Raw genomic sequence first — 16466 nt, forward strand, 5'->3', positions numbered from 1 at the left:
AGTGGAGTGGCCCCAAGAGCCCAGAGCCGATGCTCTTGTAAGAGCCGGTCTGGGGACTCAGGGTGCCGTAATCCCTGCTTAACCAGAGCTGGGTTAGCTAGCCTCCCCTAGCCCTGTAGTGGAGGACCTAGGAGTAAGGCTAACTGTGACATAGAGTTTTGACTCCCTGTTAGACGGGTGAAGGGGCCGATACCCCTTCGAGTGTTGTACATCTCGGCCTGTTATGTACTTTGTGCTTAATAAATAAGTGTGCCTCCAACTACGTCGTCCAAGTCTCCTGGAACCTACTACAATTGTAACCCGCGCACGCTGCGGGTTCAGCACCTTCACCCACCCAGCCCGATGTTTTTGATTCGCCCGGGCTGGATTTTAGCCAAGTTAAGTGCGAAACCCAAAATAAATGGGGGGTTTTCTTTGTCGTTGTGCCGACATCAGTATTGGAGATACAAATGCGTCCGGGCGTGGCAGTGGCCACCCACCCCCCCCGTGTGCCGTGCCAGCCTTCATAGGTGCTCACTCGCTCACAGCACTTGCCCCTACAGTCTGTTAAGGCTACGCGGGGGATCTTTGCCTTGAGCCCATGGCCCACGTGCCCCACAGGAGTACCTGGACGTGCTGGGCCGCCCGATGGTGCTGGCTGGGCCCCGGGGCAAGCAGGTGCAGTGGACCAACGTCTACCTAGACGCTCTGGTAGGCACCCCGCGCGCACACACACACACAGGCAAAGGTCCCCCGCGTAGCCCACACAGGGCGATGGGGCAAGTGCTGTTCGCGAACACGTAATTATAATAATTCCTCCGTGAAGAGCCTTGAATGCTGCAGTAGTGGCACGAATACTAACTGGAGTCACGAAGGAGAGGGGGTAGACGAGAGGGAGCGAGTGAGTTTTGATGAGTGGGGGGTGACTGGAGCGAATGGGTGAGTGAGTGCGCGACTGCAGTAGCCAACGACCGGGTGAGCTTGGTGAGTGGATGAGTGACACTGATACTGGGTGAGAGGGTGAGCGAGTGAGCGACTGAGTGAGCGACTGAGTGAGCTCACGACCAGGTGAGCTTGGTGAGAATATGAGTGACACCGAGACTGAATGAGCGGAAGAAGAGGTGGGGGGGGGAAGAAGAGATGGGGGAAGAAGAGGAGGGGGTGGGGGTAGAGGTGGGGACATGCTTTGTTGTTTCAGGCCACTGTGAGTGGGGGAGTCTTCTCAAGGCTGTCTCCATCAATAATGGTGGGGGGGGGGGGGTCTAGGCTACTCCACACACACACACCGCCCGCCACACTCACGCACACACACCCCCATCACACACACACCACTCCCACATCACACACACCGCCCCATCACACACACTGCCCCATCACACACACACTGCCCCATCACACACACCTCCCCCATCAGACACACACATACAGCCCCATCAGACACACCTCCATCACACACACACACACACAGTCCCATCACACACACACCGTCCCATCACACACACACAGCCCCATCACACACACACACACACACACCTCCCCATCACACACACCGCCCCATCACACACACACACCGCCCCATCACACACACACACAGCCCCATCACACACACCGCCCCATGGGGGGGGGTAGAGTGGGTCGGGGGTAGAGTGGGGGGGAGTAGAGTGGGGGGGGGGTGTAGAGTGGGGGTTGTAGATTTGGGGGGGGGTAGAGTGGGGGGCTAGTGGGGGGTGTCTCATTGAGTTGTCCTGTTTGGGTGTTTCAACGCGGAGGAGGGGCCCTGTGTGAGTGAGATGTGAAGCTGCCCGGTCACCTTGAGGGGTGTGTGAGTGTGTCTGTGTGTGTGTGGGCGTGTGTGTCTGTGTCGTGTGTGTCTGTGTCGTGTGTGTGTCTGTGTGTGTGTCTGTGTCGTGTGTGTGTCTGTGTGTGCATGTCGTGTGTGTGTCTGTGTCGTGTGTGTGTGTGGGGCGTGTGTGTTGTGTGGGTGTCTGTGTTTGTCGTGTGTGGGCATGTGTGTGTATTGTGTGTGTTGTGTGTTCTGCGTGTGTGTTGTGTGTGTGTTGTGTCCTGCGTGTGTGTTGTGTGTGTTGTGTGTCCTGCTTGTGTGTTGTGTGTGTTGTGTGTCCTGCGTGTCTGTGTGTTTGTTGTGTATCGTGTGTCCTACGTGTGTGTGTTGTGTGTGCTGTGTGGGAAGCTGTAAGCCCCAGGCTACTTTGGGCTCGCCTTCCCATCAACCAGAGGCGAAGAGTGGTGGTCGTGGTTACTTATGCCTCCACCGAAGATGAACATCCGTTGAGGGACGCAGGCAAAGCCGATGAGTCAGATGCCTTCTATGACCTCCTGTCACAGGTGCTGGCTAAATGGCCCCTCGGGATAGAGTCATCTTGTTGGGTGGCTTCAATGTCCGAGTTGGCTATGATGCTGGCACCTGGTCTGGAGTAATTGGAAGGCATGGGCCAGATCAGCTCAATAACAACGGTAGGAGGCTGGTAGATTTGTGTGCAGCTCATGGGCTTGTAATTACCAACACGCTGTTCAGACGTCGGTGCATACACACAACATCATGGAAGCATGATGAAAGTTGCCAGCGAGGATGTCATCATCGCTTGCGGCTGGGGTTGGCATCTTCCCCTACTCATCCTGATGTCGAGGGGAAATGGGCGAGGTTTAGGACTTTGGCTCATGCAGCTGCAATGACTGTTTTTGGGTACACGGTACAGACCTCCCCAGGCTGACAGAGGAGGTGTTCAGCTTGGCTGAAAAAAAGCGACAGGCCCACTCTCATCGTCTACAACATCCCACGTCAGAGAATGAGGAGGCTTACCGCAGCCTTTGTTTTGCTGTTCGGAGAGCCGTGAGGCGCTGCAAGGATGGGTGGTGGTCGCGGGTTGCTGAGGAAATGGAGTTTTCCTCAGTGACCCGCGATCACAAATTGCTCTTTAACTCCATCGAAAAAGTAACCTGCGGTGCCACACCTATTACCATCATTCGGGGAAGGACAGGTGATTCAATCTCCGACCCCCAGGAACAGGTTTGCATATTTGCTGAGCATTTCTGTGAGGTCCTGGGGGAGGGGAAATCCCTCAGCCTGGAAAACATAATGGGACATAGTGAGGATGATCCTGCCTCAAATATTGAAAGAAGAAGTCAACACCTATCAGTGGCTGGCTGAGGTGCCATCTGTTGAGGAAGTACTGAAGGCGATCCAAAGTCTGAGACCAGGAAAGGCACCGGGCAGAGATGATCTCCCAAGCGAAATTCTGAGGGAGGGTGGCGTTTGTGCACAGACTGCCCTACATGACATCATAACTGGAAGGATGCCCTGGTGGCCCCCCTCTTTAAGAAGGGGAACCACACAGACTGTAACAACTACAGGGGCATCTCACGCCTCAGTGTGCCGGGAAAGGTCCTGGCAAGGATTATTCAACATTGCCTTGCTAGGCACGCTGAGGAGAGGCTTGCGGAGCCCCAATACGGTTTGACGAAAGGGCGGTGCTGCACGGATGCCATATTTTCTGTCCGTCTGCTACAGCAGAGGTGTAGGGAATTCCAACAATACCTATATCTCTGTTTTATTGACCTGGTCAAGGCCTATGATACCATCAATAGGCCTGGGCTCTGGGTTGTTCTTCGTGCTTTCGGAGTCCGTGACCCTCTGCTCACGATCATTAAGGACCTTCATGATGGTGAACGGGCCCGGGTAAAACTACTTGGCCGGGAGTCGGAGCCATTCCCTGTTCACCTTGGGGTGCGACAGGGATGTCCTCTGGCTCCCACATTATTTAACATCCATTTCGACCACGTAGTTTGTGAAGCCTTAAATGCGCCTCCAACTTCACCAAAACTAAGCACCTGCCTGGGTATTTTGTACCGTCGGACACTCCACCCCCACAACTCCCCATTGGTGATAGGGCAGTTGTGGAGAGTGAAGAGTTTTCCATACTTGGGAAGTGTGCTCATGACTGGCTCCGGTTTGAAAGCAGAGGTCTGACTCCGAATCAGTCAAGCGGCATTATCTTTTCATCGGTTGCTTAACGCTGTGTGGAAGCTACCTGGTCTGTCACTCCGCACAAAGCTTCAGGTCTTCACGGCCACGGTCATGCCCTCCCTTCTCTGCGCTTGCGAAATGTGGACCCCCCTAATGGAACATCTTCGCCGGTTTGAAACATTTAGGCTTGCCTGCCTACGATCCATCCTGGGTTTAACCAGGCTGGATTGTGTGAGGAGCTCACAGATCCTTGAAAGATCTGGACAAAGTCCCATCAGTGAGCTCCTCCGGCAGGCAAGGCTGCGTTGGCTGGGTCATGTAGCCCGCATGCCCAGCCACCGCATGCCCAGCCACCGCATGCCTAAACAGCTTTTGTTTGGCCGGATCGAGGGGGCTAAACGGGCGCGGCACGGGCTAGAGAAGAGATGGAGTGATGTAGTACAGGAGGATGTGGAGCTGAGTGGACTTGCCGATGACTGGTACCAGCGGTGTCAAGATCGGCCTCTGTGGAGGAGGCTCGTGAAGCACGCCACTGGGCAGTTGGAGGCAGTCGCCCTCCAACAACAACAGAGGGCGGAGGAGCGATGCTCACAACAACGAGCGGAGCGCCGGGTGGCTAAAGCACAGCAAGTTGTCACAGTAGGGGGAACAAGTGGTGCATCAGCCAGGCATCTCGGTCAGTCGACCCGTGGCACCTGGGCCTACCCCGTGACCTCCTGCCAGCGAGCGTTCGACACTTCACGTGGCTTCAACGTGCACATAGCTTGGCACAAGCACCGTGGTGACGTCACCGCCACTTAGTGGCAAATGGCTGTTGTTGTTGTGTGTTGTGTGTCCTGCGTGAGTGTGTTGTGTGTGTGTGCTGTTTGTGGCGTTAATGGCTCAGCGCTGCACCATGTACCCAGCGATTCCCGCTCACGGCCGCCAATATCGGTGACAGCGAATATCACAACCGGTCATGGGCCTTCCCTAGGTGGACTCAGCCTTAAATAATTATTTCCTCTGCACGGACTCTTTCCACGGTCTCTCAATCCACGGACTCTCACTTCACGAACCCTCACTCCACGGAGTCTCTCTCCACGGACTCTCTCCCCACGGACTCTCACGACACCGACTCTCTCCATTGACTCTCACGACACCGACTCTCTCCATTGACTCTCACGACACCGACTCCCTCTCCACGGACTCTCTCTCGTGTCTCTCCCCCGCAGGAGCAGGGCCTGGTGATCACGGGGACTCTCCCCGTCTTCAACCTGTCCGCGAGCGGCAACGTCCAGGTAACGTCGGCGTGACGTTTCGGGCAATGGCCCTTCTCCAGAGCAGGCAATGCTGGCAATGGCCCTCTTGTTGGCTGACGGATGGGGAGGTCAGGAGCGACACAGCGTGGTGGATGAACATAATACTAATAGAGTTGGAACACGGACATCACCACAAACCCTCTTCCCTTTCCCTTGAAAACTCCCACAGCCAAACTCCCCCCCCCTTTCCTCTCCCCTCCCGTGCCTCGATAAAGCCACAACAGCAGACCATTTTCTCACACCTGAAGACGGACGCTTGTGTAGCGACCAAAACGTCGTGTTTTCTTGTATTCTCTCAGTTATTCTTTGGTTCTTTCGGTAAAGTCACGTATAAAGATAAAATAATTCGATTTCAACACAAGCAATCATCATCAGGTATAAAAGAAATAGCAACAAAAATCTAACCAGAAAACTACAGACAGACATATAAGCAGACAGATTTCACAAAGATACACAGAGAGAGAACACGTATCGGCACAAAGAGAGATCGTCTCTGTGACGAGGCCTTAAATATAGAGAGGGGGCGGGGGCGGAGAGAGGGAGGGGGCAGAGAAAAAATTAGCATGTCAATGAGTGGACGACGACGTGGTACGGTACGCAAGCTTGAAAATTAGGACACACTAAAATTAAATAACCTATGCTTTAATTGTGTGTTGACCGACTCTCTGTGTTGCATTACATTACATTTCGATATTTTGCTCGGTGACTTTACTGAAAGAACCAAAGAATAATTCCTGCAGTCACGAAAGCTCCAAAATTAAGATTCAATCAGTTGTTCTATCTAAGTGACTTTACCGAAAGAACCAGAGAGTAATTACCACACTCGCTTTCATTTACGAATATTCCCTGACGAGTATTCAATCTGAGTGTGACTGGGCATCATCCCCAACGAGGGAGTTTATCATTTCACTTTGATTTATGCTCGGAGCTCTCAAGCGGGTTACACAAGTCGACTCACCCAACTCAACATCTCACTGAATAATACAAAAACATATATTTGTAAGGCATGTTTCATCCGTAGACCCCAATGTGCACATGCACTCACCGACCCACCATCGACTCACCAACTCTCCCACCTACCCACCCATCCACTCACCTACCCACTCGCCTGCCCACTAAGCCACCCACTGAGCCAGCCACCCTCTCACCCACCCACCCACCTACCCCCTAACCCCCTAACCCACCCACTCACCTACCCACTAACCTACCCACTAACCCACCCACTCACCTACCCACATACCCAGACCCACTCACCCACGCGCTCAGCGCTCCCCACGCCGCCTCTCTCCTGGGGCTGCACTGCCGCCTAGCGGAGAGAGACCGCGGGACCTGCCGTGGCCTCGGCTTTAACTTCCGCCCCCCCCCCCCCCCCCCTGGGGTGGGTGAGCAGGGGGGCAGCAGCAGCAGGAGCAAGGGCAGCGTGTGTGGGGAGAATCGTTTCAATGCCGTACTTATCACATTGCCCATGGACTGACGTTGCCCATGGACTGGCATTGGCCTCACGAGTTGTCTAGTTTATTATTTGTAGTGATGTTTACCTTTCCTAGACGTTGCACTCCGATCGTGTTTGTGCCTATTGTTGCTTGTTGTTGTTGTAACCTTCTAACCCCGTTTGCCCCTTACGGGACATCTGCGAAAACAAAGAGCTTCACGGCTCATGAGATTTCTCCAGGACGATTAATAAAGATCGTGAAGCGCTCGCCCGTGGACATGCAAGTAGAGTACAACAAGCCGCTGTGTGTGTGCCCCCCTCGCCCCTGTGCTGGTGCCAGAACCAGCTGATCCTGGGCGTGATGGGCGTGGACGTGTCCCTGAAAGAGATCAAGGAACTCACCGACCAGTTCAACGTGAGCGCAGACGCCGTGTCATCACCGCCTCGTCATCACCACCTCGTCACCACTATGTCGTCATCACCACCTCGTCATCACTATGTCGTCATCAACACCTCGTCATCACCGCCTCGTCATCACTATGTCGTCATCAACACCTCGTCATCAACACCTCGTCATCACTGTCGTCATCACCATCTCGTCATCACTGTCGTCATCACCACCTCGTCATCACTATGTCGTCATCACTGCCTCGTCATCACCACCTCGTCATCACCACCTCGTCATCACCGCCTCGTCATCAACACCTCGTCATCACTGTCGTCATCACCACCTCGTCGTCACCATGTCGTCATAACCTCCTCGTCATCAACACCTCGTCATCATCACCTCGTGACCGCCTCATCATCATCACCTCGTCATCACTATGTCGTCATCACCGCCTCGTCATCACCACCAATATGCGGCCATTCCCCACTAAGTGGTGGTGACGTCACCACGGCGGCTGTGCCAGGCCAGGTGCACTTTGAGGCCACGCGAAGTGTCGACGGCTCGCTGCTGGCAGGAGGAGGTCACGGGACAGACCCAGCAGGTGCCACGGGTTGACTGACTGAGACGAGTGGCAGATGCACCACCTGTGCCCCCACTGTGCCAACTTGCTGTGCTTTAAACGCCCGGCGCTGCGCTCGTTGTTGTGAGCGTCGCTCCTCCGCCCTCCGCTGTTGTTGGAGGGCGACTGCCTCCAACTGCCCAGCAGCAGCAGCGTCCTTCACGAGCCTCCTCCATCGCCACGGTGTTAAACGATCCCCACCCGGCCCCTCCTCGTGAACCGATCTCGTCGCTCCATCTCCTCCCGCGGTGGTCATCCTCTGGGGCGCGTTCCATCCTCTGGCTTCCACTCCGTTCTTAGTCTCGACCGCCGTGTCCCTTTCGATCGCCACCCGCTCACTTTTATAAACCATCCGTGAAAAAGTTTACGTATTGCTCTCGCATAGCTTCGTGCCAATCTACGAGCACGTATCTTCAAGAGGGCTATCTGGATTTGAAGCTTCGTGACTGCAGGAATCCATACTCTTTGGTTCTTTCGGTAAAGTCACGTTGGTAGAAAAAAATAAGCAATATTTAAAACCACGCTTTTATGAAATGTACTAGTAATTGAAGAACTCCACGACTCCAGGAAGTGGCCCGAAGCTTGCCACAACGTCAGGGGCCGTGGTGATTTACAGCCAACGTTAGTTGAGCGTGGACAATTAGACCCAAGCCGAAACACAACATATAAAAAATAATGTTTAAAAATACATTTTTATTTATTATAGAATAGAATATAGTATTGTCATCAGTATGACATAAGTACACTACGTTTGCAGTCGATACCACATTGGGAAGTGGGTTAAAATTTAGTTGCAAGATTTGAGGATACAACAACGACAACAACAAGACAGAGTAAGTTAAATGAAAGCGTGTAATAAGAGATTACAATAGATCACGTTTCGATCGCCACACAAGCAATCGGCTCTATATACATAAGGACTTGTTATACATAAGGACTTGTTATACATAATGACTTGTTTCAGCAGCCTGTTTATCTCTCCCACCGGAAGACGACTGCTTGTGTGGCGATCGAAACATCGTGATCCATTGTGATCGCTTGTTGTTTCTACCTCCGTGACTTTACCGAAAGAACCAAACAGTTACCGAGGGCAGTCCGCCATCAATGGTTCAAGCAGAGCCTGACTGCTGCTGAAGAGACCCTGAACGTGGACGGCAGATGGCGCTGTGTCGCCACGATGATGTTGACGGCGTGCCGAGGGGTCGCTGTGCTGTGGATGATGATGACGACCATTGCTGTTGCTGTTTTGCAGCTCGGAGCCAACGGTTATTTCTTTGCCATCGACCCGAACGGCTACGTCCTCCTGCACCCCAACTTCCTGCCCAAGGTCAGGCAACACGCGACTCTCGGACGAGGTGCCACGGTGCCCCAGTGCCACGTGTCACGGTGTCACACGGTGTCAAGGTGTCACGTGTCACGGTGTCACGTGTCACTGTGCCCCGGTGCCACGTGTCACGGTGTCACACGGTGTCAAGGTGTCACGTGTCACGGTGTCACGTGTCACTGTGCCCCGGTGCCACGTGTCACGGTGTCACACGGTGTCAAGGTGTCACGTGTCACGGTGTCACGTGTCACTGTGCCCCGGTGCCACGGTGCCACGTGTCACGGTGTCACGTGTCACTGTGCCAGGGTGTCACGTGTCACGGTGTCACGTGTCACTGTGCCCCGGTGCCACGTGTCACGGTGTCACGTGTCACGGTGCTCTTCCGATATCAGGAAGCCACTGGGATCTCTGCACTTGTAAATGTAGATTGTAAATGTAGATTGTAAATGTAGATTGTAAACTCAGAGAACTGCTTTTTGTATGTTAATTTGCTGTCCACCTCCGATGAACGCGGTTGGCTACGTGCGGCACGGAAGAAGTTCAACGTACACACGCGCACTGCCTACTTTGCGACTGCTTTTCAAACACCCCCTCCTCCCGTTTGCTGAAAAACAAAAGGCAGCTGGCTCCGTGTGCCCACGAGGTGCTGCTCGAGCCGACTGGCTCCGCCGGGTGGCGCAGGGCGGTGGCCGAGCGTTGGCCTCGCGCCCGCACGACGCCCTGAAACCCCGGCGCTCACGGGACGCGGATCGCAAAACGCTGCGGCGCCCGTCAAATAAACGATGACGGTCGTGGACAACTACACTCGCGTCGACGGTGGACGGTCGCCCCTCACTGACGCTTCTTCCCTCTCTCCTGTCGGGCTGGCGGCGCTGACGGCGGCGGCGGTGACGGCGGTGACGGCGGTGACGGTGACCGCGGCGCAGCTGCCCAACTTCCAGGAGCCGGTGACGCTGGACTTCGTGGACGCCGAGTTGGAGAGCGCGAGGAAGCTGGAGGTGCGGCGGCCTCCGTTGGGGTTCACCCCCCCCCCTCGCCCCCGCCCCCCCAGCCCCCCCCGCCCCCCCAGCCCCCCCGGCCCAGAGACTTTCGTTCAGCTGATCTCTCGTTGAGTGTTTGTTGTCTTCTTACCGCCGCACCTCCGATTGGCACGGTCGGCTGCATGCGGTGGGGAGGAAGTTCAACGTGCGAGCACATATTGGGTGGTGCAGTGGTGAGCGCGCGCGGCGTTACGGACACGGCGACCCGAGTTCGATCCCGCTCCCGACCAACATCGCCGGTCAATGCGGTATTTTAACCGGTGTAGGGACTAACCCAGGTTAACTCGGCCGCTATCGAAAAGCTGGTGCGGTGTGTGAGCGTTGGAGGGGAGACAAAGGCGGCCGGGCGTGGTGCTGGCCACCCCCCACCCCCTCGTGTGCCGTGCCGGCCTTCGTCGGCGCTCGCTAACAGCACTTGCCCCAACAGTCTGTGAAGGCTATACTGGGGATCTTGGTCTTTGTGTGTCTATGTGCGGTGAGCCGTAGTGTAGCGGTGAGCGCTACGAACCCGGCCACCCGGGTTCGATTCCAGCTCACGGCCACTGACACCGGTGACGATTATCTGAACCGGTCCTGGGCATCCCCTAAGTTGGCTCAGCCTCAAATAAGTACCTGGTGCGGTAAAAAAACATCGCCGCTGGGGGAGACAAAGGCGGCCGGGAGTGATGCTGGCCACCCCCCACCCCCTTTTGTGTGCCGTGGCGGCCTTCATTGGTGCTGCGGCTCGCTAACAGCGCTCGCCCCAACGGTCTGCGGAGACCGGAGATCGGCAACCCGCGGCTCCGGAGCGGCGTGCGGTGGCTCTTTGGGTGCCTCCCCCCCCCCCCCCCCCCCCCTTGCGGGCAGCCGTTCTTGGGAAATAAAAAAAATTCAAAACGAAACGTAAATCTTAAAAAGTAATTTAACGTCAAAATAATTGATTAAATGTGGCAGGGAAATGGGTTTCACCGTGGAATGTCTTGGTGAGAGCGATTGTTAAGCAATAACTAAGTAGGGGGGGACTAAATAGACGCATTCAGACTCTGTCGCCTCGACGGACCTGGTTTTCACCTGAGGACGGCTGCTTGCGTTGTGGCCGAAACGTCGTGAGAATAATTTTATTATGTTTTATTTTTATTATTTTATTACTTCCCTTCTACGTGACTTTACCGAAAGAACCAAGAAGATAAATAGACGCACTTTATTCCATCACATTTTTTGTTTATTTGAGTCATAATCTGTTGTTGTTGTTGTCGTCTGCTCTGCGTGTGGTGCGGCTTTTGGAACGATTTGGGTCAAAGAGAAAAAGACAAAAAATCGGTTCCTCTTCTTCTTTGTTCAAAGGTTGCCGACCCCCTGGTGTAGACTATTAAGTGGGTGGTCAGGTCAGTGGCGTGGGCGGGTGGGGTGGGTGGGGTGAGTGGGTCGGTGGGTAGGTGGGTGGGTGAGTGGGTAGGTGGATGGGTGGGTGGGTCGGTGGCTGGGTGGGTCGGTGGATGGGTGGGTCGGTGGATGGGTGGCGTTGGTGAGTGCCACCTTTGCTTGCCAGGCGTTGGAGAGGGCTCTGTAATAGCAGTGTCTCAATCTTGACTTAAAGCTTTCGTGACTGCAGGAATTCATTCTCTTTGGGTCTTTCGGTGAAGTCACCGAAAGACCCAAAGTGTAGCAGTGTTTCATTTCAGCCGGGACCACCTGGAACGCCGTTCCAGGAACTGGTTTGGCCGTGCCACATGCACCTCGGCTTGTGTTCGTGTTCATTTAAATGCAAACCTCATCATAGGATCAGAAGACTCGGGGCTACAAGAACGTAGCGTAACGACTGACAGCAAAGCCTTGTACTCTGGTGAAAGTGCCTCAAACCGATAATCTCTGCTCCAAGAGCCGGCAGGAGGTCGTGGGTTCGATCCTGACCCGACGCCTGCCGTATATTTGGAGTTTGCTTCTCTCTCCCCATGGTCACGTGGATTATTCTCCGGATCCCCCGTTTTTATCCCTCCACCGTTACAATGAACGTCACGAGTTTAGAGTATTTGGCTGCTTTACATTTCCACGCGATAAGCCACTTCTGAAATAGAGCTACAAAGCTCAGTGTGGGCTTTACCTGGATAAAATAAAAACAGTGGAGGTATCGTCATCCACGCAACCCCCCCAAGCCCCCTCCTCTACATGCAGACGGACAGGCAGAGCTGGCGGACGGAAGTGCCGAGTCGAACGCCGGGCTCAGTGTCCCGCGGTGCGGGCACCGCGCTTTGACTCTTGTGTCCACTCAAAGTCTCGCTCGCTCTCTCTAACTCTCTCTAACTCTCTCTAACTCACTGTCCCTCTTCAACTCTCTCTAACTCTCTCACTGTCTCTCTCTATCTCTCTCACTGTCCCTCTCACTGTCCCTCTTTAACTCTCTCTAACTCACTGTCCCTCTTTAACTCTCTCTAACTCTCTCTAACTCCAACTCTCTCTAACTCACTGTCCCTCTTCAACTCTCTCTAACTCTCTCTATCTCTCTCTCTCTAACTCTCTCACTGTCTCTCTCACTGTCTCTCTCACTGGCCCTCTCTAACTCTCTCTAACTCACTGACCCTCTTTAACTCTCGCTAACTCTATCTCTCTCTCTAACTCTCTCACTGTCTCTCTCTAACTCTCTCACTGTCTCTCTCTAACTCTCTCACTGTCTCTCTTTAACTCTCTCTAACTCTCTCACTGTCTCTCTCACTGCCTCTCTCACTGTCTAACTCACTAACTCTCTCTCTCTCTCTCTCTCTAACTCTCTCACGGTCTCTCTCACTAACTTTCTCTCTCGCACGTCGTGTACCTAACGACGTGGCGTTTGTATTGCGCGTGGCACGTGCAGTGCCACGTGCCGCGGGTAGTGTGATTGTGACGTGCACACGTGACGCTCGCTCGATGTCACTTGTGTCGAATCACCCCCAGTGCATTTTTACTGCTGGCAGCAATAAAAGTGGCTTACATGTCAAAAGTGTAACTCTCGCTCCCTCTCTCGCTCTCTCTCTCTCGCTCTCTCCCGTGCTGGAAACAGATCAGAGAGAGCATGATTAACGGCGAGAGCAGATCCATGACGTTCGAGACGCTGGTCAAGTCCCTGGACGAGGCGAGTCTCCCCTTGCGCAGCTTCCACTTTGCCGTCTCGCCGTCCCCCCGGAGGTGGGGGTTGGGTAGTTCAAGCCGTTCTCTCCGCCGTACAACAACAACGACAACAACAACAACAACAATGACATCGCTTGAGTGAATTTGGTGTTGGGCGCGACCGTCGTTCTCGTAGCTCAGGGCGCTGGCGCTGCTGAGACGGTGCGGTGCCCGCGGTGGCCGGGCGTTGTTGCTGTGCGTGGGAGCCAAGTTGTTGGCGAGATGTTGACTATCTCGCCTGGTGTACAGGAGGTCGTGGGTTCAATCCCGACTCTGACGCCTGCTGCTGTATATTTGGAGTTTGTGGTGTCTCCCCGTGGTCGCTGGGATTTTTTTCCACATTTAGAAACAACGTCACGCGTTTAGAGTGTTTGGCTACTGCTACACATGTCCACGTGATGATGATGACGACAAGCCACTTGGTTGATGGCCAGGGTGTCTCCTGTATTAGAGCTCCACAGCAGCTCGGCAGGCTTCAGCCTGGCAACGTGAACATTGGTTTGGTTTAGGTGAGCTGCAGGTGTCACTCTTCTCCTTTGGCAACATTTCGAAACCGCCGCGACTTCGTCGGCACACGGTGGCCACGCGCTCGATAAGTGAACCTCTCACGTTCCCCCGGCTGCGGTATCGGCGCACGGTGAACACTCCCAGACACCGCGCCGGCGGTTACGGGGGGGGGGGGGGGGCGGCCCACCGGATACGAACCGCGAAACATCGCCGACGAGCGGCCGCCCACCAACGCCGAATTTACAACAACAAAAAAATCTTCCACCTGGAATGTTGCTTGCTCCAGGTACACCAGATGGGTTCACCTGGTGGACAAGGGTGTGGTGCTGGCCACCTCCCCCCCCCCCCCCCTCATGTGCCGGAGCCGGACTTCATCGGTGCTACTCACTAACGGCACTTGCCCCGATGGTCTGTCGGAGGCTATACGGGAGTCGGGGGATCTTTGTCTTTTGTTATTACATCATTGTAAGGGGCGGGCCTGTTGCTGCAATGCAGTCTTAAGGGCCTAACCACACCACAGGATAATTTAACTGGCATCGGGACTTCCCTCGGTCTACTAAGTCTCAAATGAGTGCCTGGTGCTGTGTGCAAAACATCGCCACTGGGGAGACAAAGGCGGCCGGGCGTGGTGCTGGCCCACCCACCCCCTCGTGTGCCGTGCCGGCCTTCATAGGTGCTGTTCACTAACAGCACTTGCCGCAGAAGTCTGTTGAGGCTGTGCGTGGGATCTGTGTCTTTGTGTGCACGTGTACACACTCGCGTGTGCCTGTTTGTTTAGTGGCGGTAATCTGCTGTAATTGTCTCTCGTTCTCTCTCGCTCTCTCTCGTGATCTTCACGGCAGAGCAAATTTGCTTAATCGCCTCTCAGCCAACCTCTGGACTTTTCCCTCTCTGCACCAATTTACGTGCGGCACGCGGCACGCGACACGCGGCACGCGGCAAGTGGCACGTGACGCGTGACGCGCGCGTCTCTGTGTCTGGAGGCGGCAGCGCGTGTGGGTGTTGGTGGGCGGGGAGCGCCGCTGACCCGGCGGGACCGAGTTCAACTCCCGCTCACGGCTGCCGGGCAGCGGTGGAGAATATCTGAACTGGTCCGTGGCCGGGGTGTGAACATCGCCACTGGGGGAGACAAAGGCGGCCGGGCGCTGGTGCTGCCCCACCCATCCCCTCGTGTGTGCCGTGACGGCCTGCGTAGGCGCTAGTCACTATTGGCACCATTAGAGGCTATACGGGGGATCTTTGTCTTTGTTATTACATCATTCTAAAGGGGCAGGCCTGTCGCTGATAGCCGACGGGCCGCATTGCAATCTAAAGGGACTCGATTGGAATTCCTCAACACACCAAAGGTGAATTTTAACCGGCATCGAGACTCCCCTAGGTTTACTCAGCCACAAATTATTTACCTTGCCTGCAGTGAGCCCGAGGGTGGCTGGCTATGCCAGGATGGGCCCCTCCGGCCACACGAGCCAGACCGCAGGTTGCGTCGGCCTTAATAGGTGCTCGCTAACATCTCTCCGTGCGATAAACTCTCTTGGTGGCGGGGATGCAGAGATACGTGGACAAGGTGAAGCGCACGTACACCTGGACTCAGGTGGAGAGCACGGACTACAGGTGAGGGACAGCTGGCGACATCGCCCAGATCAACCGCAGGATCACCCTCCCCTCCACGCACTCTCCTGCCTCTCCCTTTCATCCCACTCCACTCCCCTCCACGCACTCTCTTGCCTCCCCCTATTATCCCACTCCACTCCCCTCCACGCACTCTCCTGCCTCTCCCTCTCATCCCACTCCACTCCCCTCCACGCACTCTCCTGCCTCTCCTCTCTCATCTCACTCCACTCCCCTCCACGCACTCTCCTGCCTCTCCCTCTCATCCCACTCCACTCCCCTCCACGCACTCTCCTGCCTCTCCCTCTCATCTCACTCCACTCCCCTCCACGCACTCTCCTGCCTCTCCCTCTCATCTCACTCCACTCCCCTCCACGCACTCTCCTGCCTCTTCGCTATCATCTCACTCCACTCCCCTCCACGCACTCTCCTGCTTCTCCCCTCTCATCTCACTCTACTCCCCTCCACGCACTCTCCTACCTCTCCCCTCTCATCTCACTCCACTCCCCTCACCACCACCAGCACCACTGCCACCACCACCACGACCACCACCACCACATACCACCACCAACAACATTCGCCACTAAGTGGCAGTGACGTCACCACGGCGCTTATGCCAGGCTATTTGCACTTTAAGGCCACGTGAAGTGTCGAACGCCCGCTGGCGTTTTAGCCGCTCGGCGCTCCGCTCGTTGTTGTGAGCATTGCTCCTCCGCCCTCCGGTGTTGCTGGAGGGCGACTGCCTCCAACTGCCCAGTAATAGCAGCAGCAGCGTCCTTCACGAACACCAACAGCACTCCCATCACCATCACCGCCGCCACCAGCACCACCTTCACCACCACCGCAACCACGATGGCCGTGTCGCGAGTCGAAGGTCTGAACCACGTCACCAGTGGCTCGTATAGAGACCCATAGGCTCACGGAGTCCCATAGACTCTTGAAAGCCTGGTTTAAGCACAACTCACTCTTTGTGAGTCCATGGGTCTTTGTGTGAGTTTATTGGTTTCTGTATGAGTATCTGGGTCTCTATGTCAGTCGACGTGTCTCTTTGTGAGTTTATGTGTCTCTGTGTGAGTATATGGGTCTCCGTGTGAGTCTATGGCTCTCCATTTGAGTCGATTGGTCTCCATGTGGTCTATGTGTAACGGTGTGAGTTTATGGGTTTC

General features: G+C 55.1%; 1 protein-coding gene across 2 annotated transcripts in view; it reads left to right on the plus strand.

Annotated features, from left to right (window-relative positions):
• The window catches only part of LOC133356411 (voltage-dependent calcium channel subunit alpha-2/delta-2-like), a 155717-nt gene that overhangs the window by 85504 nt on the left and 53747 nt on the right, over positions 1-16466 (plus strand). For both annotated transcript variants that reach the window (XM_061573923.1, XM_061573924.1), the window contains exons 15-21: positions 601-690; positions 5176-5241; positions 7035-7109; positions 8954-9028; positions 9952-10023; positions 13079-13150; positions 15242-15303. In XM_061573923.1, coding sequence (XP_061429907.1) covers positions 601-690; positions 5176-5241; positions 7035-7109; positions 8954-9028; positions 9952-10023; positions 13079-13150; positions 15242-15303 — 512 coding nt within the window. The remainder of the gene's footprint in view (positions 1-600; positions 691-5175; positions 5242-7034; positions 7110-8953; positions 9029-9951; positions 10024-13078; positions 13151-15241; positions 15304-16466) is intronic.

The sequence above is a fragment of the Lethenteron reissneri genome, chromosome 54 (genome assembly GCF_015708825.2).
Source record: "Lethenteron reissneri isolate LAM-NWPU_2019-01 chromosome 54, ASM1570882v1, whole genome shotgun sequence".
Lineage (NCBI taxonomy): Eukaryota > Metazoa > Chordata > Hyperoartia > Petromyzontiformes > Petromyzontidae > Lethenteron > Lethenteron reissneri.